This window comes from Megalobrama amblycephala, linkage group LG7 (genome assembly GCF_018812025.1).
Source record: "Megalobrama amblycephala isolate DHTTF-2021 linkage group LG7, ASM1881202v1, whole genome shotgun sequence".
In the NCBI taxonomy this organism is placed as follows: domain Eukaryota; kingdom Metazoa; phylum Chordata; class Actinopteri; order Cypriniformes; family Xenocyprididae; genus Megalobrama; species Megalobrama amblycephala.
Genome location: NC_063050.1, coordinates 43548290 through 43576237, shown reverse-complemented (window position 1 = coordinate 43576237; position 27948 = coordinate 43548290). Strand labels below are relative to the sequence as shown.

The window sequence follows — 27948 nt, the reverse complement described above, 5'->3', positions numbered from 1 at the left end:
AAATAACGCAATAGAAATGGCCTCAAATAAACTCTAAAAAGATTAAGATAATTGTGTCTGAAAGCTGCAAACGATTTTTCAATTGCTTAAATCAATGGAGAATATCTCATATTTTTCCGTGGGTGCTTGAGCTCTTTTTTTTGGCTCTGACATTTTTCTTCAGCTTAATTCACCCAAAAAGGGGTTTCTCTGCAGACTTAATACACACAAGATATGTTCCCTTTCTGTTGGTCATGTTCAACGTTGTGGCGAACCGGCACTAGGGGTCGCTCTTGAGAGCCTCTTGGTCTCTCTAGGGGTCACTTCATGTCTCCATCGGATGGCCACGATCTTTGTCTTCAGTGTTTGGGCCCCGTCCCAGTTCCTTTTTCCTGAAGGTGAATGAGGAGCTATTGTAAATCATGGGAGTCACCTTTTTCTGCCAGGACACGATACATCAGTTCCTCCGTTCTCACCACCCTCGGAACTTCTGTCCAAGGCTTGTAAGTTTACCTCATCACTGGTGGCGAGGGCTTACAATGCCGCTGGCCACCTCCGCCCTGCACGCCATGGAAATCCTGCAAGTACACCAAATCTGTACCAAATCATTGAGAAATCTGCACGAGGGTGGTCCTGATCCAGATAAGATGCAGGAACTGCACAAGGCCACTGACTATGCCCTCAGGACTATGAAAATGATGGCACAGGCAGTGGGTCAGATGACATCCACTTCAGTGGTCTAGGAGTGCCACCTGTGGCTGAATGTGAGAAGCAGAGAAAGTGAGCTTTCTTGAAGCTCCCATATCCCAAGATAGTCTTTTCGGAGATACTGTCAAAGCTTTTGCTCAGTAATTCTCCACAGTAAAAAAGCAGGCGGAGGCCATTAAATACAATTAACCCTTTCAAGCGTGAGTTTAAAATATTCTGACTGACCCCCCAGAGAGAGTTTTTTTAAGGCGAACGTTATTTTAGAAGTTTCTCCCCAAATATATGTAAGTAAGTGGCTGGTGAACTTGAAGAATAATAGAGTAAACTTTATAGTTGCTTAGGCCAAATATGTGTGTTTGATATAAATAAATGTCGGCAAATTATATTTGAATGGATTGTTCCCTTTTAAAAGGGAACTCGCACTGCATCCCCTAGGGGTCACTATGGGGAATGCCTCCAGCATTACCAGTGTCTGAAGCATGAGTCTAAACACAACAATGAACTTGACATTGGCAAGTGGCAGCCTATGATGTCATTACCGGTGCGACCGTGAGTATAAAAGGGCACCTGTGAAATATGTCATCCTCTTTCTTGTCTTCAGCATACCTGTCTGTTTGAACGTTTGTCTAAACAAGGCTATTATGGCTAGCACTAGAGCTAAGTCTTTCAGTGTTATCTGACATTTGATGACACACACAATATGTGAGCTATGTGCATGGGTGAGGAGCATGCACACTCAGTCCTCAAGGGGGCTGTTTGCGTGCATTGTGAGTGTTTCGTTTGTCCCCTCTCTTGAAGGAAATCGGGACAGCCATTTGTGCCTCACAGTTCAGGACCTGCTGCAGCTGAGGCGAGTAGGAGACTGAAGTCATGGGGCTCGCAGATGGAGTTTGCAGATGAATTTGAGAGAAGTATGAATATTTCTAGAGAATTATGTTTTTGAGGCCTTAGCTCCTCTAGAGCTCGCTAATTGTGAGTTGTAGGCCCTCTGTGAGCCTCCTTACAAGATGTCCTGAGCGTGGGGTGCTGTTAGGTCTCCTCTCTACTTAGAGAGTTGTCATGCTGAGACCTCCGCTTCTAGAGCTTGGTTTGGTATGTTTGCTAAATTGTTAGGCTCTCTGTGAGCCTCCTTGGCTACTTTAAGCATCGCTAGGCCTCCTCTCACTAGAAGAGAGTTGTCTTTATTGAGGCCTCCGCTCCTCAGAACTCCACTGGTATAGAAATTGTAATTTGTAGGCTCCCTGTGAGCCTCCTTGCCATTTATCCTGAGTGTGGGGTGTTGCTAGGTCTCCCCTCGATTTAGAGAGTCGTTATGCCAAGGCTTCCACTCTTTGAGCTTGGCTAAGTTTGATGGTTAGGACTGCGAGCGTCGACTGTAGAGAGAGTTATTTTCTTAAGGCTTCCGCTCCCTTGAGCTGTGCTAGGTTAGTGATTACGGGTAGTAGGCTTCCTTCCTTGCAAGTTACCCTGAGTGTGGGGTGTTGTTAGGCCTCCTCTCAATTCAGAGTTGTCATACTGAGGCCTCCGCTCTCAGAACCCAGCCAGGTATGCTGAGTTGCTAGGCTATCTGTGAGGCTCCTTGGCTACTACAAGTGTTGTCAGGCCTCCTCTCACTAGAGAGAGCTATATTTATTTATTGAGGTCTCCGCTCTCTTGAGCTAAGCGGCTAAGGTCTGCTAAGTCGGAAGGCTCTCTGTGGGCCTCCTTGACTGCTGCAAGCATTGTCAGGGCTCCTCTCACTAGAAAGAGTTATATTTATTGAGGCTTCTGCTCTTTTGAGCTCTTCTTGGATAGCGATTGCAAGTTGTAAGCTCTCTGTGAGTCTCCTTGTAAGCTGTCCTGAGCGTGGAACGTAGTTAAGACTCCTCTCGTTTTAGAGAGTCGTCATACTGAGGCAGTAAGGCGGTTAGATAATATGCTGGGTTGTTAGGCTCTCTGGAAGCTTCCCTGGCTTCTACCTTAAGTGTAGTGTTGCTAGGCCTGCTCTCATTCTGAGAGTCATTGTATTGAGGCCTCCACTCTGTGGAGTTTCGCGAGCCAATATTTTGAGAGAGCTTATCTTTTTGAGCTTTTTCGGTATTGCCTTAGAATGTTGCCTAGGCCTCCCTTTAAGGCCTCCACTCTTCACGGCGGTCCTCTGTGAGCCTCCTAGGACACTTGCCTGAATATGAACATAGTTAGGCTTCCTCTCTCTGGAGTCTTCCTGTTGAGGCCTCCGTTCTTAAGAAGCTCCGGTCTATGATCATTGCTGGTGCACTTTAGGGATGAGGGCTCCTTTGAGTTCTTGGACTTAGCTCAGCCATTAGGGCACTCATCCCTTCAGCATGGCAGTGTGGGTATTCCGTTCCTCATAACAACCCCTAGGGGATGCAGCGCAAGTTCCCTTTCGAAAGGGAACAGCTCAGGTTACGCATGTAACCATGGTTTCCTTGAGAATAGGTAACGAGACGCTGTGTTCCTTTGCCATGCTTCCAGTATTACTGCACACGCAGTGGCGTAACTGGGGGAATGTTTATTATTATTACAATAATAATAATATGATATGATATTAAAATTAATATGATAGTTTCTTCCTTACATCTGCTAATACAATATGTCTCGAGAGTATGTATATTAGTTAATAAATACATGGATCCGCTGTTGAAAAAAGATTGTCCTGATGGACTGGAGGCAATATTTTCATTTAGCATGCAAGAGATTAGGGGTTCGAATCCAACCATGTATGATTTTTTTTTTTTCTCTCATTAAAACCAAAGATGTTCGTCAGTGATTGTATATCAAGAGCAGGGACACGTTTATTTGTTTTTTGTTTTGTGATTCAACGTAACGAATAGAGAGTCTCTGCAACAGTTAAGCGATAGATTGAAACGCTCGTCCGTGTGAACACTGCGCAGCGTGCATGAGCACCAAGAGAACACTGTTGCGCCTCTGATAACAGCGACAACGAGCACTCAACATGATTTCAAAATCAACACATCCCAGCGCCAGATCGCCTATTATTAATTAGATTAGATTGTATTAGATATCCGCGAGATGCCGCGAGATGCCGCGAGATGTTTCAAAAAGTGGTGGGGACAATATCGACCCTTTCAAAAAGTGGTGGGGACATGTCCCACCCGTCCCACCCACAAATTACGCCTATGTGCACACGTCTCCTTCAGACAATATGACATATTTCACAGGTGCCCTTTTATACTCACGGCCGCACAGGTAATGACATCATAGGCTGCCATCTGCCAATGTAAAGTTCATTGTTGTGTTTAGACTCATGCTTCAGACACTGGTAATGCTGGAAGCATTCCCCATAGCGACCCCTAGGGGATACAGCTTCTTGTTCCCTATTCTCAGGGAACCATGGTTGCATGCTTACCTGAGACGTTTTCTACATCTGACCTTTGACCTTTTTTTAGGGTTTCATCATTTATAACTGACATTTTCCCATTAGGGTAAATTATTTTTGGCAAAACTTCACCAACATTTAAATGCATTTTCACTATCTGAAAAGTAATGAAATGGTCTTAGTGTTTCAAAAAACATTAAAAAGCTTTATTAATATATTTTATTTGGAACTCACATGTGAAAATGTCAAAAATTTGACACAAATTTAGATGCAACTTCACAACCTGGAAAATTGTGAAACTCAAATTAGTGTTTCAAAACGAATGTTTTAGTGTTAGTGTCTTAACGTTTCAAAAAAAAAAAAACATTAAAACAATCTTTAACATTGATTCTTTACTTGGAAGTCCAAATCAAAGTCCAAATCAAACGGTTGTCTGGCTCGACTTGGCTAATGCATACGGTTCAATCCCACATGGCCTCATCAACACGGCTATGGAACACTACCATATTCCCCACCACACCAGGGATATAATTACCAGCTACTTCGGAGGATTTAAATTACGGTTCAGAACAGCCCACTTCACAACGCAGTGGCAGGACCTTGAAAAGGGAATCGTGACAGGCTGCACCATCTCCCCCATCCTGTTTGTCATGGGAATGAACCTGCTTATAACAGCTGCAGGAAAGGAATCCAGGGGGCCATCAATGGAGTCTGGCACCCGCCAACCTCCAATAAGAGGCTTTATGGATGACCTTACCATAACAACTTCAACCCATGTGCAAGCGAGGTGGATCCTGAAGGTTCTTGATGACGTGGCAACATGGGCTCGGATGAAGTTCAAACCAAGGAAATCAAGAAGTATGGTGATCAGAAGGGGGAAAGTGACCAGCGAGTTCCAGCTGCAAGTACAGGGGGAGACGATACCATCGATTGAGGAAAACCCAATTAAGTGCCTAGGGAAATGGTATGACGCATCCTTGACCGACAGATGTAACGTTTCCAGGACAGAGAAACAGGCAGATGCATGGATGAGTAAGATTGAGGGGTCAGGACTGCCAGGAAAGTTTAAGGCTTGGCTCTTCCAGCATGGTCTGCTACCACGACTCATGTGGCTACTGACAATCTATGAAGTACCCATGACAACAGTGGAAGGAGTCGAGAGGCGAGTAAACAAACACCTTCGCAAGTGGCTCGGAATCCCACCAAGCTTCATGTCAGTAGGGCTTTATACCAGGTCTGGTCAGGTACAACTACCCCTTTCATCAGTGGTGGAAGAGTTCAAGGTGGCAAAGTGTCGGGTTGTGATGATGTACCAAGACTCCACTGATGAAAAAGTCAGAAGAGCAGGCGTCACTACAAGATCAGGACGCAAATGGGTGGCTGACACATCAGTGGCATTGAAGCTGAAGGACATCATCGGGAACCCATGCGTAGGGAGGCAAGGACTCGGATCTACCCACTTCCAGCAATGGGGAAAAGCAGACCCACGGCAAAGGAGGGACATGATTCAAGCAGAGGTCCGACACCTGGAGGAAGAAAGGCGCAGGTCTAGGGCTGTCGAACTCGGAGCACAAGGGGCCTGGACAAAGTGGGACTTGCCGAAGCGGAAGATCACATGGTCTGAGATCTGGAGACTGGAGCCCTTTCGTATCTCCTTCCTGCTCTGTTCAGTGTACGACACCCTTCCGTCACCAACAAACCTCCACAGATGGGGAATGAGGGAGGACCCATTGTGTAGGCTATGCGGAGGGAGGGGAACAATGGCGCACATACTGTCAGGATGCAAAACAGCTCTTAGCCAAGGAAGATACAGGTGGCGCCATGACAAGGTTCTCAGTGCACTGGCTGACATCTTGGAGCGGGAGAGGCAGAAAAAGCACCAGACCAGTACAAGGCCGGCAACATCTATTCAGTTCGTCAGAGAAGGGGAGAAACCACCAGCCCCCAAGAAGACTAAGAAGAGCCTCTTGCTAGCAGCACAAGCCTGGGAGATGAGGGTGGACCTGGGAAGGAAACTAGTCTTCCCCCAGGTTGTGCAAACACAGCTGAGGCCAGACATGGTCTTATGGTCCGAGGAGGCAAGGAAAATAATCTTGATCGAACTGACAGTCCCGTGGGAAGACGGGTGCGAGGAGGCCTATGAGTGGAAAGCCACCAAGTATCAGGACCTCGTAGAGCAGTGTAAGGCCAAAGGGTGGCAGACCTGGCTATTCCCAGTTGAGGTCGGGTGTAGGGGCTTCCCGGCACAGTCTGTGTGGAAGACACTCACAGCTCTGGGCTTAGAAGGTAGGGAGAGGAAGACAGCTGTTCGTAGGTTGGGTGAGGCAGCAGAAAGAGCGTCTTGCTGGCTCTGGAGTAGGAGGGAGGAGTTGAGCTGGGGGCCAGGAGGAGGTGGGTAGTGATTGGCCACCACTGCCGACCCGCCAACTGGAGGGTGTTGTGGTTCAGGGTTGAAACACCCTGTGAAAGTTGGACGCCACCTGACGACATCTTCTCCTGGCTGAAAGCTACAGTCATGTACTATAGTTAGTGACTGGGTTAGACAGCATCAGTATAGATGTATCCAATAGTAATAGAATGATTTTAGCACAAGTGAAAATCAACAATACTCTTATTTTTCAGTGTAGCCCACACTTTCCACACATAACTTGACTTTGACTTGTTCAGTCATATTTTTTGGACCATTTTCTTGTGTGTAGTGAGGCCAATAGGCAATGGCATCTTTCCTGACCTCTGGTTGTAGTATGGATCACATCTTCGAAACTGGTATAGGATACTAAAATGACTGACTTCAACAACAATCAGAAAACACATTTGGATATACAATGATATTCTTTTAAAATTGAATTTATATGTATTTCCTAGTCTAAAATGAACTCACAATGGAGCCTTGACAGCATGTGACCTTACATGTGCTCATGTCTCCTTCATGTCCTTGTTGCCAAAAATGTCAAGCACATATAATATAATTGGCTGAAGGGGATGTCATATAATTTTTTTGTGATCAAATTTTTATTGAGTATTACAGGTTACATATATAAGACGTGGATGAAAATCAAGTGCAAAAGGGATGTCATATAATAATACTAATGTAATTTTTTTTTAGTTTAATATTATTATTGTATTTTAAAAGTGATTTTCTCTGTGTCATTTATAAATGACGATACCCCATAGAGGGTTATATAAACATCTCTTGCTAATCGTATATGGAGGAAAGTATAATGCAATAAGATCAGACTATGATTGGCTAAAGAGGATATACCAAAACATACACTGCCCTCCAAAAGTTTGGAAACGCCCTAGAAAAGTGGGGTTTTGGACAATATTGGCATGAATCCTTTTTAATTTGTGATAATTTTGCACTGATAAGGGACAACACAAACTACGAAAACATATTTTATTACATAAACAGTTTATACATAGAAAAAACTTAAATTTTCGACTCATCAAAATATCCACCATTAGCATCTGACCTAAACTGGGTTCTAATTGGTTTATTGTATTCTAAACTTAATTGGCAATCAATTGTTGAAGCTATTAAGGTGTGCTGACCCAAAAATCTTTTACAAACCTGGGCCAAGTTTAAACCAGTAACCAGGTATCACAGCTGGCAAAGGGGCATGTCTGACTTTGACATGTATATATTGCCATTATTATGTAATCAAAATGAAAATTATTATTGCTGGTCTTCAATGATAATGTCAAATTACTTTAATGTATTTACACCAAAAAATGATAAGGATTTATGCTGATATAATCCAAAACCACACTTTGTGTTTCCAAACTTTTCAGTGTATATACGTAAAAGCAGTGTATATACGTAAAACGGACACTGAAAAAAGTCTTAAAACACCAAAAAAATGTTTGATGATTTGCAAATACATATTCAACAATAAATTAGTAAATTTTCTGCAATAAATAGTGACCCAATGGTGACCTTTCACCCTGTGTGTAGCTAAATGGAGGAGAGGGACCGCAGTCGCTCACCATCTCGCAGGACCAGCAGAGTAGAGCAGGTGGTGGGACGCTGGCTTCGCCGTTCCAGAGAGTCCATCAGCCGGTACCACTCTTTTAATCTAAGAATAATTGTCTGGACGAATACTTTTATGCTTCTTTTTTCACTCATCACCCTTTTCTCTCTCTGTACATAGAGAACGTGTTCTAGAAGATGGGCAGGTTACTGACAATGGTTCCCAGGAGCAGAGGAGCTGTCCAATTAGAGTCACTGTTAAGATCCCACTTGACCCCACCCTTAACTCTCATGGCTTTACTGTCTCAACACACTCTCCGCCCCAGGTGCTGGACGTGACAGAAGGTACATTACACAAACAATCTTCTCTAAAAATGTTCATCAGGTCAAATGTATTGTAAGATGCTTTCACATATATCTTAATAGCATAAGTGTAAATGTGATAATGATTTTATACAACAGTTCTATAAATAAGAAGTTAATACTGTGTTATATTTTAGATACAATATTATCTAAAATTCCTGGAACTCTCTAGGTCAACAGCTTTTGAATCACTCTCACATTACTTTGATGTCATACGCCAATCAGTCTGTGCAGCACCGATACATTTCGAACAAGCCTATTTACTTCATACCTAAATTAATCAGCCGTTTAAATGAATCGAATGAATGAAATGAATGAATGACTCAATTGGCCCTATTTTATCAATCTAAGCGCATGGTTTAAAGTGCATGGCACAAGTGCATTTAGGTTGTGTCCGAATCCACTTTTGCTAGTTTAATGACAGGAAAATAGTTGGCCCGGCGCATGGTCTAAAAGGGTTGTCCCTATTCTCTTAATGAGTAATGGGTGTGTTTTGGGTGTATAAACCAATCAGAGTCTCGCTCACGCCATGGCGGAATTTGCAATGTGCCTGAATGCACCTTGTTTTCGGACCAGCACACCCATGGGCACACAAATGAGCGCAAATGCATTTGCTATTTAAACAACGTGACGCAGGACGTGAAAATGATAACTGCGTCGGGCTGAAACTAGCAAAAACCACTTGCGTCGTGCCTGCTGCCTCATTGCGCCAGCTGTATGATTTGGCCAATGACTTACTTAGACTTACTGACCTACTGGCAGTTTTAGTTTCTTATTTAGAGTATCATTTCATTTTTAAAAAATTATTTCATATTTCCATATTAATAAAAAACTCATTAAAGGTATAGTTCACCCATATTATATTATATTATATTATATTATATTATATATTATATTATATTATATTATATTATATTATATTATATTATATTATATTATATTATATTATATTATATTATATTACAGGTTTTAATGTCTGCACTGGTCTGAGCCTTCTTGACATCCTCTTATCCTCCTCACATGGAATGAACGCACTGAAGCTAAGCACTAAATCTTAGCAAGGTGGCCTTGGTTACCTCCAGAGCTCAACTGTGGGACTTCCAAATTAGCATCCATTATGCTATGAATAACACTCACAGGGTAACAGGCAGGGGACCATTGGCCATATAATTCTGAAAGGAGATGATCCTTTTTGGAGATTTGAGAGTTGAAATACATTAGACTTTATATTTTAGTAATCCCACCATGAGAGTTTCTAGATTAGCTTGCTGCCAGGAGAATGCCCATGAACTCCATGAAGATGTCATCGTAATAAGAAGTGAATGATCGTAGAGGCCATTGGTGCCAATGGTTCTACGATCTACTAGGCTTACAATGCTTTTGAGAAACGCACAGCCTTGGTCTGTTGAGCCATTTGATGGAGCAAGTCTGAGGCAGCACTCTAAACAGGCTGAAACTGTGGAACTAAAGCCTTGCTGAGATTTACATTCTGAAGTAAAATTTTGATTACACAGCACATAAGCCCTTCATGAAAATCGATAAAACAGTTATAGTGCATTAGCTACAAAACAAGGTTCCATTACTGCAAAAAGGATGCTGTGGTAATATATTTATTATTTGAGTCAAATCACAATAAATCTGAATGTTTTCTAAAAATGTTTTGAGGTGCATTTTGCAGATTAATCTATGTGTATGTATATGATCCCTTACATAGTATAAGTTGGTAACACTTTACAGTAAGGTTTAATTTTTTAACATACACTAACAATGAACAATACTTCTACAGCATTTATTAATCTTAGCTAATGTTAATCTTAACATTTACTAATATACATTTTTAAGATAAAAAATTGTATCTGTTAACATTAATGCATTGTGAACTGGCATTAACTTTTTTTTGGTAAAATTATAGTTACAAAGGTTAATAAATGCTGTAAAAATATATTGGTCATTGTTAGTTCATGTTAGTTAAAGGGAACGTCCACTCAAAAATGAAAACTCTGTCATCATACTCACCCTCATGTTGTTACAAACCTGTATGCATTTCTTTCTTTCTTTCTTTCTTTCTTTCTTTCTTTCTTTCTTTCTTTCTTTCTTTCTTTCTTTCTTTCTTTCTATTTTTTGTCAGTGGAAACCAAAAATGTTTAGTTACCAACATTCTTCAAAATATATTTTGTGTTCAACAGAAGAACAAAAGACATACTGTTTTGAAACAACATGAGGGTGAGCTTAATGACAGATTTTTCATTTTTGGGTGGACTATCTCTTTAATGCATTAACTAATGATAACAAATGAGATCTTATTGTAATGTGTTACATTGAAAACCTTTATCTTTAATAGAGCAATTTAAAATTGATTAGAACATTATAACATTTTATAAATGTTCTCTAAACATAAGTTCAAGGTTAAAATGTGACCCAGCAGCTATTTGCATGTATTGCCTGCATGTACAGCAACATGTTGGCTGACTGGTTTGGCACATGGAGCAATGTCTACAGGAAACCCTACTCTTGGAATGGCTGAAGCCATCTGGTTACCCCACAGCCAAATAACTAGGCAGTAAATAGGACGACATAAACATTCTTTCTCAAACAATGTAATTAAGACAGATTTCCGGATAAACCTTGAAAACAGATTGACGGCTACAGTGTCATGGTATGTTTATCTGTTTTTATAGGAGGCCCTGCTGATGGAAAGCTTGTCTCTGGTGACCAACTTTTCAAAATAAACAATGTTGCTGTTGATGATCTATCAACTGAGCAGGCTGCTGACATCATCAGGTATGTGGCATGTAAGAGTGTCTTATGTGAAACTACAAAATCAGCTACTGTGTATCTGGGCTGCCAGTTTTACCAAATATTTTCGATCATTTTCTTGTGCCCAATATATATTTAAAATGTGTATCTTAGGAGCAAATGGGACATCTGGTGACTCTTACTATCTGTACCACTAACTATCTTCCCTTTTCAATTATTTATAGAGAATGTCAGAACACCATAATATTGACTGTCCTGAGAAACACTGTGGTAAGTGTATGTGTGCATGAAGTTAGAGACTCTCTCTCTCACACTGTTACTTCTGTTTGGGGCATGGCAGGAGGATCATATTTTGTTCCCTGCGACATTGAAAAATGTGATATATATTTTTAGGAAGTTTTTCTTGCCACTACTGCTTTTAGCTTGCTCACTAGTTATATGGCATATTTTCTGAAAAGTAGCTTTGGAATAATATTTACATGAAAGATGCTATTCAAATTGTTTTAATACTTTATATTGGCTGTAGTACAATTACAAATAAAAGCTAATTATTTCATTTTGAAAACATACCTTATAATATAAATTGTTAAAGTTTGAAAAATTCCCCCTGGTTTATTTTGTTCATGCAATTCAATTACGACACACAAGCAAAACAAAAAGTATAATGATATTGGTTACACTTTATTTTAAAGTGACAAAGTTACATTGTACTTGCTCAAATAAGTAGTGAGTAATATTAATTAACTACATGTACTTATTACAGAGTTACGGTAAGGGTTAGGGTTTAGTTTAGGGTTAGTTACAGACACTGGAATGGACTCACGGGCTGGAGCCGACACTGGATACCAATCGACACTGGACATCCCCTCATACTCAACCAGTACTGGTAGGGGTACATGCACGGCAGCCATTTTGGCTGAGGGCTCAGGTGCAGTAGCCATGACGGAACAAGACTCTCGAATGGCTGCCATGACTGGACGAGACTCTGGAATGGCGGCTATGACAGGATGAGACTCTGGCTCGGAGATTTCACACACAGGAGCGGATCTGGGAAGCTCACTCACAGGAAGCATTGCGACCATTGGCATTGCTGTTATACTTGGAGTGGGAATTTCTCTCACCACTCTAATGGTGAACTTGAAGCCTCTCTCTATCATGAGGTTTTCAGTCAGGTCATGGCTAGCCAAGTCCATATTTACTGCTGCCATCAATGGATCTGGGGTCACTGTGAGCACTGTTATTGGCAGTGACGTGAGATCCATCTTTCGGTACAGTCTGTTCTACTGTTACATAACGTGGTGTGTAGAAACTCTCCCAATGAGGAATAATACTAGAAGGCAGACTTTAATAACAAAATACTCAGGAACCAAGAGAAACACAGGAGAAAAACACATCACAATCAAACGAGAACTGACCGAGACTGAGGGAGATCACAGGGTATATATACATGAGCAAACAAAGGAAACTTAACAAGATAATGAACAAGACACAGGTGAACATAATTACTAATTAGAAACACTAGGAAAAATAGGTCACGGGACTGAACCAAAAACACATTTACATCACAGTACCATCACGGTACTTTTTTTGTAAGGGTCATAAAGAGGAAATACAGATGGTTTGGTCTTAGGATGTTTTAACATATCTCTGTTTGGAAATCATAAATTTTTCTCAGTGACAGGTAAATGTCACAGTCAATGCAAATACCAGTGCAATTCTGCAATGTTTTTTGTTTTGTTTGTTTGTTTGTTTTTGTCTGCAATGTTTGTTTGTTGTTGTTGTTTTTTTTTTTTTTTTTTTTTTTTTAAAAGAATATGTCAGTGAAGGTAAAACATGTCCATAATTGTGCTGATTGTCATGATGGCTGTGCCACAGGGGCCAAAGTCGTCCTTCATTACTCCAGAGAAGAGAGCCAAGCTGAAGTCAAACCCTGTTAAAGTGAGGTTTGCAGAGGAGGTGGTGGTCAATGGTCACTCGCAGGTTTGACACATTCTGTTCATTCATGTTAATAAAGGAGTATTCTCATGCGGTAATTTACAAAAAGGATTGAAATGAATAAGTAATAAAGAAAATGAGAGCGAGAATATGAACAAAAGATGTAGAACAATAGAGAGGCAGAGGGAGAGGTTTGGCAGTCTACCCAGTCTTGGGAAAAACCTTAGTCAATAATTTATTACTTATTTATTAATTATTCAGTTAATCATAATAATCTTTGTATAACAGTGCTGACATGGTGTATAGTATAGCTGCAATTGTGATTTATAATAGAGCACCTTAAAAAAACAGTTAAAAGTAAAAAAAAAAATACTGTCATTATTTTTGAGTGAACTGTTCCTTTAGGTGGAGTGCCGTGAGTCTGTTCATTTCCCTCGACCAAAGATGTTTTTTAATTAACATCTAATTAAACAAACCCATTATGAAGCACACCACATGACTAAGGCAGTGATAAAACTGTTTATCTTTTTTGTATGCAGCCTTTTGAGTGCTTAATCTTTTTTAATAATGAGACTGATAATATTCCCTGGCTTAACTAGAATTGTTTTAACACTTTGTTGAAACAGGCAGTTATTTTATCATTGCTACCATTACTATTAATATTATGTATTTTACATATATTATTATATTTATAAAAAATATCTTGATTGACCCTGGAACATATATATCCCCAGGGTAACTCTCTGCTGTTCCTGCCCAATGTTCTGAAGGTCTATCTGGAGAATGGTCAAACAAAGGCTTTTAAATTTGAGTCTAAAACCACTGTTAAGGTACTTTATACATTTTCACTATATTCTGATGTTATGTGATGGCTGATTTTTTCATTCAGCATTAATTATGTTGTTTTTTTATGATGTTTACATGCTCCAATCGCAGTATTTTTGGAAGTGCTATATACACTACCATTCAAATGTTTGGGGTCAGTAAGATTAAATGAATATTTTTTAAGCAAGTATGCATTAAATTGATCAAAAGTGACAGTAAATACATTTATAATGTTACAACAGATTTCTATTTTTTTTTTAAATGTTCTATTCATCAAACAATCCTGAAAAAATGTATCACGGTTTCCACAAAAATATTAAGCAGCATAACCGTTTTCAGCTGTGATAATAAGAAATGTTACTTGAGCACAAAATCAGGATATTAAAATGATTTCTGAAGGATCATGTGACATTGAAGACTGGAGTAATGGCTGCTTTGCCATCACAGGAATAAATTACATGTTAAAGGGTTAGTTCACCCAAAATGAAAATTCTGTCATTAATTACTCACCCTCATGTCGTTCCAAACCTGCAAGACCTTCGTTCATCTTCAGAACACAAATTAAGATAATTTTGAAAACGTGACTACAGTGGTTCAACCTTAAAGGTCCCGTTCTTCGTGATCCCATGTTTCAAACTTTAGTTAGTGTGTAATGTTGTTGTTAGAGTATAAATAAAATCTGTAAAATTTTAAAGCTCAAAGTTCAATGCCAAGCGAGATATTTTATTTAACAGAAGTCGCCTACATCGAACAGCCAGTTTGGACTACATCCCTCTACTTCCTTCTTTAATGACGTCACTAAAACAGTTTTTTGACTAACCTCTGCCCACAGGAATCCCACGGAGAAGAGCAAGAGTTGCGTTTGTAGAGTGTGTTTGTCGCCATGTCGTCGAAACGCTGTTATTTTCATCCCGCAGTCCAATCACCTTTGTTTGGCCTTCCCAGGGACACTGTACTTAGAGATCAATGGTTACAATTTATGTTTAACTCGGTTCCCGAAAATTATAATCCACACGTAAAACTATGTGCAGCACATTTTGCTGAGGACAGCTTCCTCAATCTCAATCAGTTTAATGCCGGATTCGCACAAAGATTATTCTTGAAAGATGGAGCAGAAGCCGCTGTCGAATCACAACACAGGAACCGCTGGCACAATCAGAACTCGTTATGTATTTCTGAAGGAGGGACTTCATAGAACAAGGAAGTTATCAGCCCGTTTTTATGACAGTGGAAACAGCGGTATACAGATAAGTAAATTATGTGAAAAATACTGTGTTTTTTTACACGCGAAACATGAACACATGTTATATTGCACACTATAAACACAATCAAAGCTTCAAAAAAACACGAAAAACGGGACCTTTAATGTTATGAAGTGATAAGAACACTTTTTTGTGCACAAAAACAGAAACACTGTCAGTCTTCTATGCAGTTGACGCAGTGAACACAGTGCAGAGCTTCTGTGTTCTACGTCAGAACGCTGACTCTGTATTGGCCGGCTCATGCGTCAGGATCACACGCATGCGTCGTGTTGCTCACATGAACAATACTGAGCCGGCGTTTGGTTGTAAACACGGAAGACTGCACTGCGTTCACTGCATCAACTGTGTAGGAGAATGACAGGGAAGAGGAAAAATGATTGAATAAAGTCAGCAATTTTGTTTTGTTTTTGCACACAAAAAGGATTCTCGTCGCTTCATAACATTCAGGTTGAACCACTGTAGTCACGTTGACTATTACATCTTTACTACTTCTCTGGACCTTGAATGTGGTCATTTCGTTGTTTTCTATATGATGGATAAAAAAAAAAAAAACCTCTCAGATTTCATCAAAATTATCTTAATTTGTGTTCAGAAGATGAACGAAGATCTTACAGTTTTGGAACAACATAAGTGTGAGTAGTTAATGACAGAAATTTCATTTTTGGGTGAACTAACCCTTTAAAAAATATTAAAATAGAATTTTTTTTTATTAATTTTAATAATATTTCACTTTTTTTTTTTTACCCTATTTGTAATAAAATAAATGTAGTGATGCAAACATAAGAGACATTTTTAAGAGACAATTTTCCTGACCCCAAACTGTACATGTACTATTATGGTAACATGTAGTAACATGGTATATATCCAAGTACCAAAGAATTACCATCTAATACCATCACTGTACCATAGTACCGTCACAGTGCCATATAAGAAAGGTGTTATTGATATGTTGTGTATTGATAATTTCACATGCTTTCCATATCCTCTTATCTAATGTGTTCTCCACCAGGACATAGTGATGACTCTGAAGGAGAAACTCTCAATCACCCGGATCGAACACTTCTCCCTTGTACTTGAACAACAATACAGCATCAGCAAACTGTATCTACTACATGAGGAAGAGATTATTCAAAAGGTACACACAAACACAATAAAAGACCAAACAAATATACACATAAATAAATTATCATTTATTCATCCTCATGTAGTTACAAACCCGTGGGACTTCCTTTCTTCTATGGAACACAAGCATTTTTTTGAAGAATATACTGGACACTTTCCACCATGTAATAAAAGTGAATAAGGGTGTGGGCTAAAAGATCTAAGTCATAAAAATGATTTTCAGTGACTTTCTTACACAAAGGTGACTCCAGAAAATCTTCTGCATTGACCACTTTTATGATACTTTCATAATGCTTTTTTACATTTTGAGAGTCCTTTTCCTCATTCAATTTTCTTACATTGAAAAGAGTACATTCTTTATATCACCTTTTGTGTTTCACAGCAAAAACAAAGTCATACAGGTTTTAAACACTGAGAGAGAGAGATTAAGAGTATAATTACTTCTTTCTATGCTCATCTGTAATTGTTAAGTGGCTTACATACAGTTTATATCTAATACTCTGTGTGTATGACAGGTGGTTGAAAAGAAGGAGACTCACGACTACAGGTGTCTGTTTCGTGTCTGTTTTCTACCGAGAGACTTTAAGAGCATGCTCAGAGAAGATCCTGTGGCCTTTGAGTATCTGTACTTACAGGTGTGTGTTTGTCTGTTTATATACATTTAAATAATAATAATAATAATAATAATAATAATAATAATAATAATATCGCTACAGATTGTTGTTTTTAATGTAAAATGCAGTCCTTTTGTTTGTGATGTATGTTTGTTTGTATACTTGTATACTTGTATACTATACTTTGTTTTACTAAATTTGGAGACCAGTATGTACTCAATTGTTAGCTAATTGCAAAAAAAGCCTCACAAATTGGAAAATAAATTCATAAAGCAAATATTGTTTTTAGGGTAGTCAGTAGTCATTATAATTTGCTTTATATTAAAACAATAAAAGTCTATGTCCCCATTTAGATACCTGAATACAGGTGGTGGTCATATAATTAGAATATCATCAAAAAGTTTATTTATTTCACTAATTCCATTCAAAAAGTGAAACTTGTATATTATATTAATTCATTACACTGATATATTTCAAATGTTTATTTATTTTAATTTTGATGACTATAACTGACAACTAAGGAAAATCCCAAATTCAGTATCTCAGAAAATTAGAATATTGTGAAAATTTCAATATTGAAGACACCTGGTGCCACACTCTAATCAGCTAATTAACTCAAAACACCTGCAAAGGCCTTTAAATGGTCTCAGTCTAGTTCTGTAGGCTACACAATCATGGGGAAGACTGCTGACTTGACAGTTGTCCAAAAGACGGCCATTGACACCTTGCACAAGGAGGGCAAGACACAAAAGGTCATTGCAAAAGAGGCTGGATGTTCACAGAGCTCTGTGTCCAAGCACATTAATAGAGAGGCGAAGGGAAGGAAAAGATGTGGTAGAAAAAAGTGTACAAGCAATAGGGATAACCGCACCCTGGAGAGGATTGTGAAACAAAACCCATTCAAAAATGTGGGGGAGATTCACAAAGAGTGGACTGCAGCTGGAGTCAGTGCTTCAAGAACCACTACGCACAGACATATACAAGACATGGGTTTCAGCTGTCGCATTCCTTGTGTCAAGCCACTCTTGAACAACAGACAGCGTCAGAAGTGTCTCACCTGGCCTGAAGACAAAAAGGACTGGACTGCTGCTGGATGGTCCAAAGTTATGTTCTCTGATGAAAGTACATTTTGCATTTCCTTTAGAAATCAGGGTCCCAGAGTCTGGAGGAAGAGAGGAGAGGCACGCAATCCATGTTGCTTGAGGTCCAGTGTAAATTTCCACAGTCAGTGATGGTTTGGGTGCCATGTCATCTGCTGGTGTTGGTCCACTGTGTTTTCTGAGGTCCAAGGTCAACGCAGCCGTATACCAGGAAGTTTTAGAGCACTTCATGCTTCCTGCTGCTGACCAACTTTATGGAGATGCAGATTTCATTTTCCAACAGGACTTGGCACCTGCACACAGTGCCAAAGCTACCAGTACCTGGTTTAAGGACCATGGTATCCCTGTTCTTAATTGGCCAGCAAACTCGCCTGACCTTAACCCCATAGAAAATCTATGGGGTATTGTGAAGAGGAAGATGCGATATGCCAGACCCAACAATGCAGAAGAGCTGAAGGCCACTATCAGAGCAACCTGGGCTCTCATAACACCTGAGCAGTGCCACAGACTGATCGACTCCATGCCACGCCGCATTGTTGCAGTAATTCAGGCAAAAGGAGCCCCAACTAAGTATTGAGTACTGTACATGCTCATACTTTTCATGTTCATACTTTTCAGTTGGCCAAAATTTCTAAAAATCCTTTCTTTGTATTGGTCTTAAGTAATATTCTAATTTTCTGAGATACTGAATTTGGGATTTTCCTTATTTGTCAGTTTTAATCATCAAAATTAAAAGAAATAAACATTTGAAATATATCAGTCGGTGTGTAATGAATGAATATAATGTACAAGTTTCACTTTTTGAATGGAATTAGTGAAATAAATCAACTTTTTGATGATATTCTAATTATATGACCAGCACCTGTAAATGTGGGTGTGTGTGTGTGTAGAGCGTGAGTGATGTATTGCAGGAAAGATTTGCAGTGGAGATGAAATGTAATACAGCCCTCAGACTGGCTGCTCTAAATGTACAGGAAAAACTAGCCAACAGTGGACAATCGCTTAAAACACCTCTGAAGGCCATTATGTGAGTACACACACACTTTTTTACACTTTGTTTTTTTTTTTTTTTTGTATATGGGTACGATACCAGCCTCTGATACTTAAAAGGTTAGTTCGCCCAAAAATGAAAATAATGTCATTAATTACTCACCCTCATGCCGTTCCACACCAGTAAGACCTTCGTTAATCTTCGGAACACAAATTAAGATATTTTTGTTGAAATCCAATGGCTCGGTGAAGCCTCCATAGGGAGCAATGACATTTCCTCTCTCAAGATCCATTAATGTACTAAAAACATGTTTAAATCAGTTCATGTGAGTACAGTGGTTCAATATTAATATTATAAAGTGACAAGAATATTTTTGGTGAGCCAAAAAAACGACTTATATAGTGATGGCCGATTTCAAAACACTGCTTCAGGAAGCTTCGGAGTGTTATAATTATTCTGTGTCGAATCATGATTCGGATTGCGTGTCAAACCACCAAACTTCTGAAATCACATGACTTTGGTGCTCGATTCGGCCGATTCGACACGCTAATTCATAACACTCTGAAGCTTCCTAAAGCAGTGTTTTGAAATCGGCCATCACTATACAAGTTTTTTTTTTTTGGCTCACCAAAAATATTCTTGTCGCTTTATAATATTAATATTGAACCACTGTACTCACATGAACTGATTTAAACGTGTTTTTAGTACCTTTATGGATCTTGAGAGAGGAAATGTCATTGCTCCCTATGCAGGCCTCACGGAGCCATCGGATTTCAACAAAAATATCTTAATTTGTGTTCCCAAGATTAATGAGGGTCTTACGGGTGTGGAACGGCATGAGGGTGAGTAACAAATGACATAATTTTCATTTTTGGGTGAACTAACCCTTTAAGTATTGATACTAAATTGATATCTTAGACATCAAATAAATAGTTATAGACATCGGATGGAAATAGAGTTGTCAATAGATTCAATAATTCATCCTCATAATTTTTGTGTTAACACATGCATTTTAGTGCCAGCATACTGCACAACACTGAGTGTGTGTGTGTGTGTGTGTGTGTGTGTGTGTGTGTGTGTGTGTGTGTGTGTGTGTGTGTGTTTGTCACACTATTCTGTCTGTACTATTTCTGTCTGAAGGAAGGAGTGGGGTATTGAAAGCTTTGTGTCCCACACCTTACTGCGAAACATGAGAGAGAAGGACTTGAAGAAAGCTATCAGTTACCACATGAAAAAGATTCTATCTCAGGAGCCAAAGCAAAAGGTATGTACATGTGTATACTGTATGAGTTTTTGTCCTGAGTTGTGTGGAAGAATGTAAATAATGTACAGTATAACACTAAAATACTAAACCCACACAAAAAGTACTGTGTGTCATGGTGCAATGATGGTTTCAGTCGGTATCTTATGTTACTAAATAATAGGACCCACTTTATATTAAGTGGCCTTAACTACTATGTACTTACATTTAAATTAATCATTTGATACAATGCACTTATTGTGTACATACATGTTTTTACATTGTACTTATATTTTAAAAACACCTGCATGTAATTACATATGTAATTAATTTCTGTAATTACATTTATAATTACACTGTTGACCCATCCCTTAACCCTAACCCCTACCCTTAAACCTACCCATACCACCTAAACTTTCCCTAACCTTACCCGTTTCCACCTCAATAGCTGCAAATGTGTTTTGCAATTCAATATGAACTCAATAAGTACATTGTACTTATTTTTTGATGTAAGTACATAGTAGTTAAGGCCACTAATTTATAAAGTGGGACCAAATAATACTATGTCCATTTATCTATACTATACTATATCTATATCATGTTTTTTTTTTTTTACTTTGAGAGTATATCATGGCACATGTGAAAATATACCATAGTATTCCCATGGTTCATGTGCACAAAACATGGATTCTTTTGGTATTCTTTGTTAGTGAAGTAAAGCATGATGCCTATTTACATGATTTCCCATGTGTGGGTTGTTTTCATAGGTGATCTCAGTGAATAATGCTAGACTGAACTACTTGAATGAGATGTCTGAACTGAAGTCCTATGGAGGAAAGGCTTTTAGCGCCACTATGATGGTAAGAGATGCATTCTTAACAGCCACTTTCAGACATGAAATCCATTAAATTGCAGTAAAAATTACCAGTAAATGTACCCCACCTGCATTTACACAAGCAATGGCTTTACATCTTTAATCTGCATTGATACCACTCACACATCAGCACCAAAATGCCACTTAAGAGTCAGAGAGCTACATTGCACTTGCTCTTTTCATTCATACCATTTAACACCAGTCGGACTAGTAGTTTAGATTCACTGCCACACACACACACACACACACACACACACACACACACACACACACACACACAAATGTACTTTACACTACCATTCAAAAGTTTGGGGTTGGTTAAATATTTAAGTTTGTGAAAGTCTCTTATTTTCACCAAGGCTGCAATTACCTGATCAAAATAAATTAAAAACACACAATTAAAAAAATAGCGGTTTTTGAATTTTTAAAATGAAAATTTACCCCTGTGATAGCAAAGCAGAATTATATCCTTTTTTTCAGTGTTACATTATCCTTCAGACATCATTCTAATATGCTGATTTGGTGTTCAAGTAACATTTTGTCAGGAGTATTTGGTTCATTGAGCCTCATTCATGAAACATGAGCAGTGTGCATTTTTGTGTAAATCGTTCGTAAAGCCACTCTGACATAAATTTTCAGATTCATGAAAATGTTCGTATTTTCAAAATTTAAATGATGCGTAAAACTTTCGAACATTCTGTGTTCTTGTGTTTTGATACTATGCACATTTCGACTATTTCCACTATTTTTTTTTTTTTTTTTTGTAGCTGAGTTGAAAACAGTTAAACTTTGGGTAAAACACAGCCCTTGTCACTGTCACTTTTTACCCAGCCGTCCAATCACAGTGGAGTAGGGGCGGAACAAATACTACCTAATCATCCTTATTGTACAATGACAGAACAACAATGGAGAAGTTAACATTGCTGGTTACTCCATTTTTATGTTCAATAATATTCTTCAAAATGAGATACTAGTAACACTTTACTGTCATGGATATTCCAAATAATTGCAACCAAAGCTTTGCTGCGCACCACCAGCTGGCAATTTTCAGAAGAGCACCAGGCATTTTTTCAGCTGGCTAAAAATCCTTTGGTGGACACATGTTAATTGAATATTTATTGTTAGGCATATGGCCTATTAGTCTCTTTTGCATTCATGCAATATTCTGTAGCCAAACCTGAGAAGAGAGTCCAGAAGATTCCACAGTGTCCCTGGACACATCATTTGCACAGTTGCAATTCATATGTGGGGATTATGCTAATTGTGAACGAGCGAGATTGGAATTCATTAACATACACGTTTAACTATCAAATCTGATGTTTACGAAGCGTTTGTGAATCCAAAGGAGAGTTTTCGGGAAGGTCCATTTTACGCGCTTTTTACTCCGAATTTACTCATATATTTATGAAAGTTTCATACGGAGCCCTGCACATGACATGCAAGAAAAAATAAATAAAATGTGCGCACGATTTACTAATTCGTTCCCTCGATTTACTAAATCATGCGCATGATTTATAAATCGAGGGAATGAAATAGTAAATCGTGTGCACGTTTTAGTAAATCGAGGGAACGAAATGGTAAATCGTGCACACGTTTTAATAAATTGAGGGAACGAATTAATAAATCATATGCACGATTTAGCCTATTATTTTTTTCTTGCATGTCATGTCCAAGGCTCCGTAGTTTCATGACTGAGGTCCACTGCCTTTTGGTTTGGTTCTGTTATGTTCCCGTTTGCCTGTGTTCCCTTTGCTTGTTTGTTTCCATGGTTTCTGATTAGTACACACCTGTTCCAGTTAATTCACTCTGTGCGTGTACATACATTTTATATATATATATATATATATATATATATATTAGGGGTGTAACGATACGCTCAGGTCACGATACGGTACGTATCTCGATACGGAGTTCACGATACGATACGTATCACGATATTTTGAACAAAATGAAACTGAAATTCAAACAAGATTTATTAAAAAAACATTAACAAATTTCAATAATTTTCCTTGTACATACAAGATCACATTTCAATAAAATAAATAAATATAAAATTTTAATAAAAACCTGATGTATTCAAATTAACAGTTGAATAGGGCTGTCTGTCACTGAAAAAAATGTTAAATTTAACATGAACTTAGAATTATGAATAGGGGCCGTTCACATATCGCGTCTAAAAACGCGTGGAAGGCGCGGCCGCACCGCTTCTCCTTCTTTCCAAATCGCTTGTGCTCCGGTGGCGTCGGTCGTTGCTATGCAACCATGAACTGAGCTCTCCAAGAGGATCAGGATGTTTCTGCAAAGGATAAATGATTTCTAGCCCTTGCATTAGTTTTACTACGAGATATATTGATGGAGATAAGATATAAAAACCACCATGTACAGCTATGATCAGCTGTTCGGCTGAGCTTTTGATGTTTTGTTACGGAAAGGCCATAGCTGATCGGTTGATTCTTGTCACACGACCTGCGGTGCGCTTGCGGCATTCTGAGAAGTTGAGAATTGCATGCACGTCGATCCCATTATGAGCGCGCCTGCCGCTAGGCTACATTTGAAAATAATAACTGACTTGCACGCGGAAAAGACGAAATATGTGAACGGCCCCACAGAACTTCTTAAAGCAAAGCATCGCAAGCGTCTTTTGCTTTTCTGTGAGCACAGCTGTTGCTGTGCACTGCGGTGAAAGAAAGCCACGACTTTTCTCACGCGACCATGCAAGAGACTGACATGAGAAACGTTTAAACCTGCTTGCAAGATTCAATGTGTGCCCGAAACACTTACTGAACTAGAGAGCTGATTGAGACACACCATCTACGATAAATCGTTACACCCCTAATACTTATAGTAGTTTAAAAATGTGGTAGCATTGGATCTGGACAGGAAGGATAACTCTGGGAGTTGGAAGGGGTGTGTCGCGATTCTGCCTTCTCACATCGCGATACAGGTTCGTGGACCTGCGTATCGCGATTTCGGTTTCATATCGCATATCGTTACAGCCCTATATATATATATATATATATATATATATATATATATATAGAATATAGTGCACAGCATAAATGAGTACACCCCTCTGAACAAATACAAAAGATGTATTTTCTTTATGATCACTAATACAATTTATGGAAAGAATAAAAATAAGTAAATTAGCCAATTTTGTTTAAATGAAGGATTGCAGAAATGAATACACCCTAGATTTAATTCAACAAATGTTTAATATTCTAGTACATATGCCCTAGTAACATCTTCTGTTTCAAGTTTGTGTATTAAATTACACAGTGGTGTGTGAATTCATGACAGCATTGATAAAACACAACACCTTCAGCACTCATACATCCCTATATAAGAGCTTTACTACCACTGAACTTTACTGTGGGAACCAGGCACTTCTCACTGTACTCCTCCTCTAGCAACAACATAACATTTTGGATGCTGTTAGATACAAAATGACTGAGTATTGATTCCCAGAATCTATATTTTGTAAATTTGGGCTTTGGAAATGGCTAACTGACTTTATTGTGTTACAATACAGTAGGTAGTTCCAGTGAGAACAACAACCATGCATGTCTTTTTTGCAGGCTGCATCTTACTCTGTGAGATAAACAGTCACTCTTTTCATAGCTTTTGCTGGCTCTGAGACACTCGCTTGATATTTCTCCTGCTCTTTGTCTAGCAAAAAAATCCCTCATCACCAAATGAAAGCTTAAAATGAAGGCCTGATTATTTCAGGGCCTTGTCACAAGTCCATTGTTTTTGAATTTCTGTGTTACTTTTGCTATATTTTCACACTTAAAACAATGATTTGGTAATCCTCTTGTACCACTGTCCTCTTTTGTGCTAAGAAATAAGTTTCCTGACAGTTCTCTCCCAAGTGATTCCACTGTTGTCAGCATTAAGTCTGAGAATGATTCAGTGGGCTATATAACACTTTTAGTTGTCAAGAAATTACTTCTCTTTTAAATGTTTTGGTTCAACATACTTACCTGTTGATCAAACATTGCCTTAAACTTACACCATAATTTTTTTTTTACGTTTTATTTAGTAACTTTTAGGAGGGTGTACTCATTTTTGCTACACAACATTTTATCACCTTGATAAGAAAATCTTATTTTCCTGAATAATTTTGACATGCTTCTTTGGTAATTGATTAATCAGACTTGCTGGAATATTAGATTTCTAAAGAACCATAATATGTCTTCTAAGTAATTGAGTAATTGCTGACTTTCAGAAGTTTCAGAGGGGGTGTATTCATTTATGATGTGCACTGCATGTATGTATATATAACCCTCATTTTTAGTTCATCCCTGTCCATTCTCACATCAATGTTAAGTTGGTTGCGTTTATCTTGTGCTGCTGCATTGCTTCAGTTCTCCTGCGTTTGTTATTGTGAAATAAAATGACTGCTGCATTAGAGTTGAAAACATTTGAAAATAGTTATGCTATTTAATATTTTTGAGTAAACTGTGATACATTTGATGAATTAAAAAGGTCCAAAAGAGCAGCATTTATGTGAAATAAAAATGTTTTGTAACAATTAAATGTATTGACTGTCATTTTATGTACCCATTCTTATTGTCAATGTAATGCCTCATTGCTGGACAAAGTATTCATTTCTTTCAAAAAGAAAAAAAATCTACTTTGAATTAATAGCAAGAATATACAGCTAGTTTTTTTTTTTTTTTTTTTCAAATAAATGTTGCAATTTTGCATAAATATTTTTATAAAAATTTAGTTATTTTTCTTATAGTGACATATCCAAATTGATAACAGCACTATTAAATGTCACAGAAAAACAAATACTTATGTTTTGTAAGGCATAAAAAGTATAGGATCACTAAATATGAAATGGTCCTTTTTGTTTAGCCCTGAAGTGGGCCATTAGTTAATTCCTTTCCATACAAATGATATATTTCTGTTTTACTTCAAATAGCCTGTATTTCTATATAAAACAGGTGAGAGTGAGGAAATGAAGCTGTACTGAAAGAAGAAAAAAAAAAGAAAAAAAAAAAGATGAGGATAAATGTTCACACAACTCTTATTTATTTATTGGTTTATTTGGTTTTCTCCCTGCTGTCCATTCCATATATTACAGTACTGGTTTATCACATACTATATGCTCTTTCTCTATTTAACTAGCTGCAGGACAGAGAGTCAATGGTGAGTTTGTTGGTGGGAGCTCAGTATGGGGTGAGTCAGGTGATCAACCATAAACTGAGCATCATGACCACACTAACTGAATTCAGCTGCATTACCAGAGTGGAACTATTACCCGAGTCTGACAGAGTTAGTCTGGTCAAGATCTACCTGCAGGACATAAAGGTAAACAATATGCATGCACTTTTACTTATACATCTACATATGTACACTCAGTATAATCCTTTCTTTGTACTCTCTGCTCTTTGTACTCTATGTACTTTATTTCACATTGTCACACTTTTCCTGTCTTCAGCCAATAACGTTGCTGATGGAGTCAGTGGCAGCTAAAGATTTATTGTGTCTGATTTCTGGATACTGCAAACTACTTGTGGACCCCCAGATCTGCGTGTTCCCCTGGTCAACTAATTCAAAGAGCCACCGCATATCAGCAGAGGAGGGTATGCAACCTATGTCTGTTTTATTGAATTCTTTGTTCTGGTAAACATTTCCCAAGTGAGCTTTGATAATTTTTGAACATTAAAAAAATTCTACCACACTCTGCATAAAAAACAATGTAAAATTCTAAAATTATGTTTTAAAAGGGATTTCTACAGAGCCACAAAAATAACACTATCAATACTAACATGACCAATACAAATGATTAGAGATGCAACGATACTAAATTTCTCTGCCTGTTTATTCGGCCGATACCGATAGTTTGGTTTTTCTTAAGGGAAAAAAAATCTCTCCCAAATAATGTTGCAAACTATATAGGGAACCCTCTCATTTGGTACACTACAATATTAGAGGTTACAATTAACAACAGAGGTATTATATTCAGCTGCTGTTTATTTTCAGATATAATAATTACACTCAAATAAAAACTGAAATGTTTGTATAAAACTTGTATAAGCTCCTCTCTAGTGTTTACAGATAGATAGATAGATAGATAGATAGATAGATAGATAGATAAGGAACTGTGAAGATTGGAAAACATTCCTGAGGTAAATGTGGCATGATGTGACATATTGTTCACAAGCTGTTTTATTGACGTCTTTCCGCGGTTGAAACACAAATAACATGAGACATGATATTCCGATAAGTTGTACTATATCTTTCAACATACCTTTGATGTTCATGCATATTTTTTGAGCTATAACTTGTATTGAAGAGGAGGAAAAGACTTCTGAACTGAGGAATTACAGCGATCTGACACATCACATTTAAGAGCGTCAAAATGCCATTTATTGTTTGAATTTCATGATAAAATGGACAGAATTTGAAAACTGAAACATTCTTATCAGAAGTAACAAAGCACAAAGCTTTTTGCGATTATTGGATGAGAGACACTACAAATAAAATTAGAAAAAAAGAAAAAGACAAAAAAAACATGTTTTTCTGCACCCTTTTGATTAACAGGATATAATCAGCCCTGATCATCTGTAGTTTTTAAACAAGCCTATAGTGATAATAATAGCTTTTATCGGCCGATACCGATTGTTGGCCGATACATCGGTGCATCTCGACAAGTGATAGCCTAATGCAGACAACAAACAAAAGATCACATATTAGCAACAATGCAACAATACACTGTGAATTCATGTTGACATGGAATTGAATTTTTGACTAATAAGATGATTGTAACAATAAAAAAAACTTCCATGCTTCAAGCAAATTCCCAGAACTACACTTCCACTCCACATTGCTCGCATACTATAACAGCATTCTAAAA

At 38.2% G+C, this 27948-nt stretch overlaps 2 protein-coding genes across 2 annotated transcripts in view; both read left to right on the top strand.

Moving 5' to 3' along the window:
- The window catches only part of LOC125272633 (FERM and PDZ domain-containing protein 1), a 51286-nt gene that overhangs the window by 17607 nt on the left and 5731 nt on the right, over positions 1-27948 (top strand). Inside the window, exons 3-15 of the mRNA XM_048197633.1 lie at positions 7983-8087; positions 8179-8342; positions 11039-11141; positions 11342-11387; positions 12993-13097; positions 13787-13882; positions 16149-16274; positions 16777-16896; positions 18866-19002; positions 20107-20230; positions 20974-21066; positions 26217-26399; positions 26530-26674. Of these exons, the coding sequence (XP_048053590.1) occupies positions 7987-8087; positions 8179-8342; positions 11039-11141; positions 11342-11387; positions 12993-13097; positions 13787-13882; positions 16149-16274; positions 16777-16896; positions 18866-19002; positions 20107-20230; positions 20974-21066; positions 26217-26399; positions 26530-26674 (1543 nt within the window). The 5' untranslated portion in view covers positions 7983-7986. The remainder of the gene's footprint in view (positions 1-7982; positions 8088-8178; positions 8343-11038; positions 11142-11341; positions 11388-12992; positions 13098-13786; positions 13883-16148; positions 16275-16776; positions 16897-18865; positions 19003-20106; positions 20231-20973; positions 21067-26216; positions 26400-26529; positions 26675-27948) is intronic.
- Positions 519-6578, top strand: LOC125273159. Its single transcript, XM_048198423.1, has 3 exons — positions 519-563; positions 665-759; positions 4359-6578. Exons 1-3 carry the CDS (start codon positions 519-521, stop codon positions 6424-6426), a joined length of 2208 nt encoding a protein of 735 aa, XP_048054380.1. The 3' UTR covers positions 6427-6578.

Coding starts and splice junctions, on each gene's coding strand:
- LOC125273159 (XM_048198423.1), top strand. CDS start 519: ATGCCGCTGGCCACCTCCGCCCTGCACGCCATGGAAATCCTGCAA. Junction 564..664: donor ACGCCATGGAAATCCTGCAA/GTACACCAAATC, acceptor CTATGCCCTCAG/GACTATGAAAATGATGGCAC. Junction 760..4,358: donor GAATGTGAGAAGCAGAGAAA/GTGAGCTTTCTT, acceptor CGAATGTTTTAG/TGTTAGTGTCTTAACGTTTC.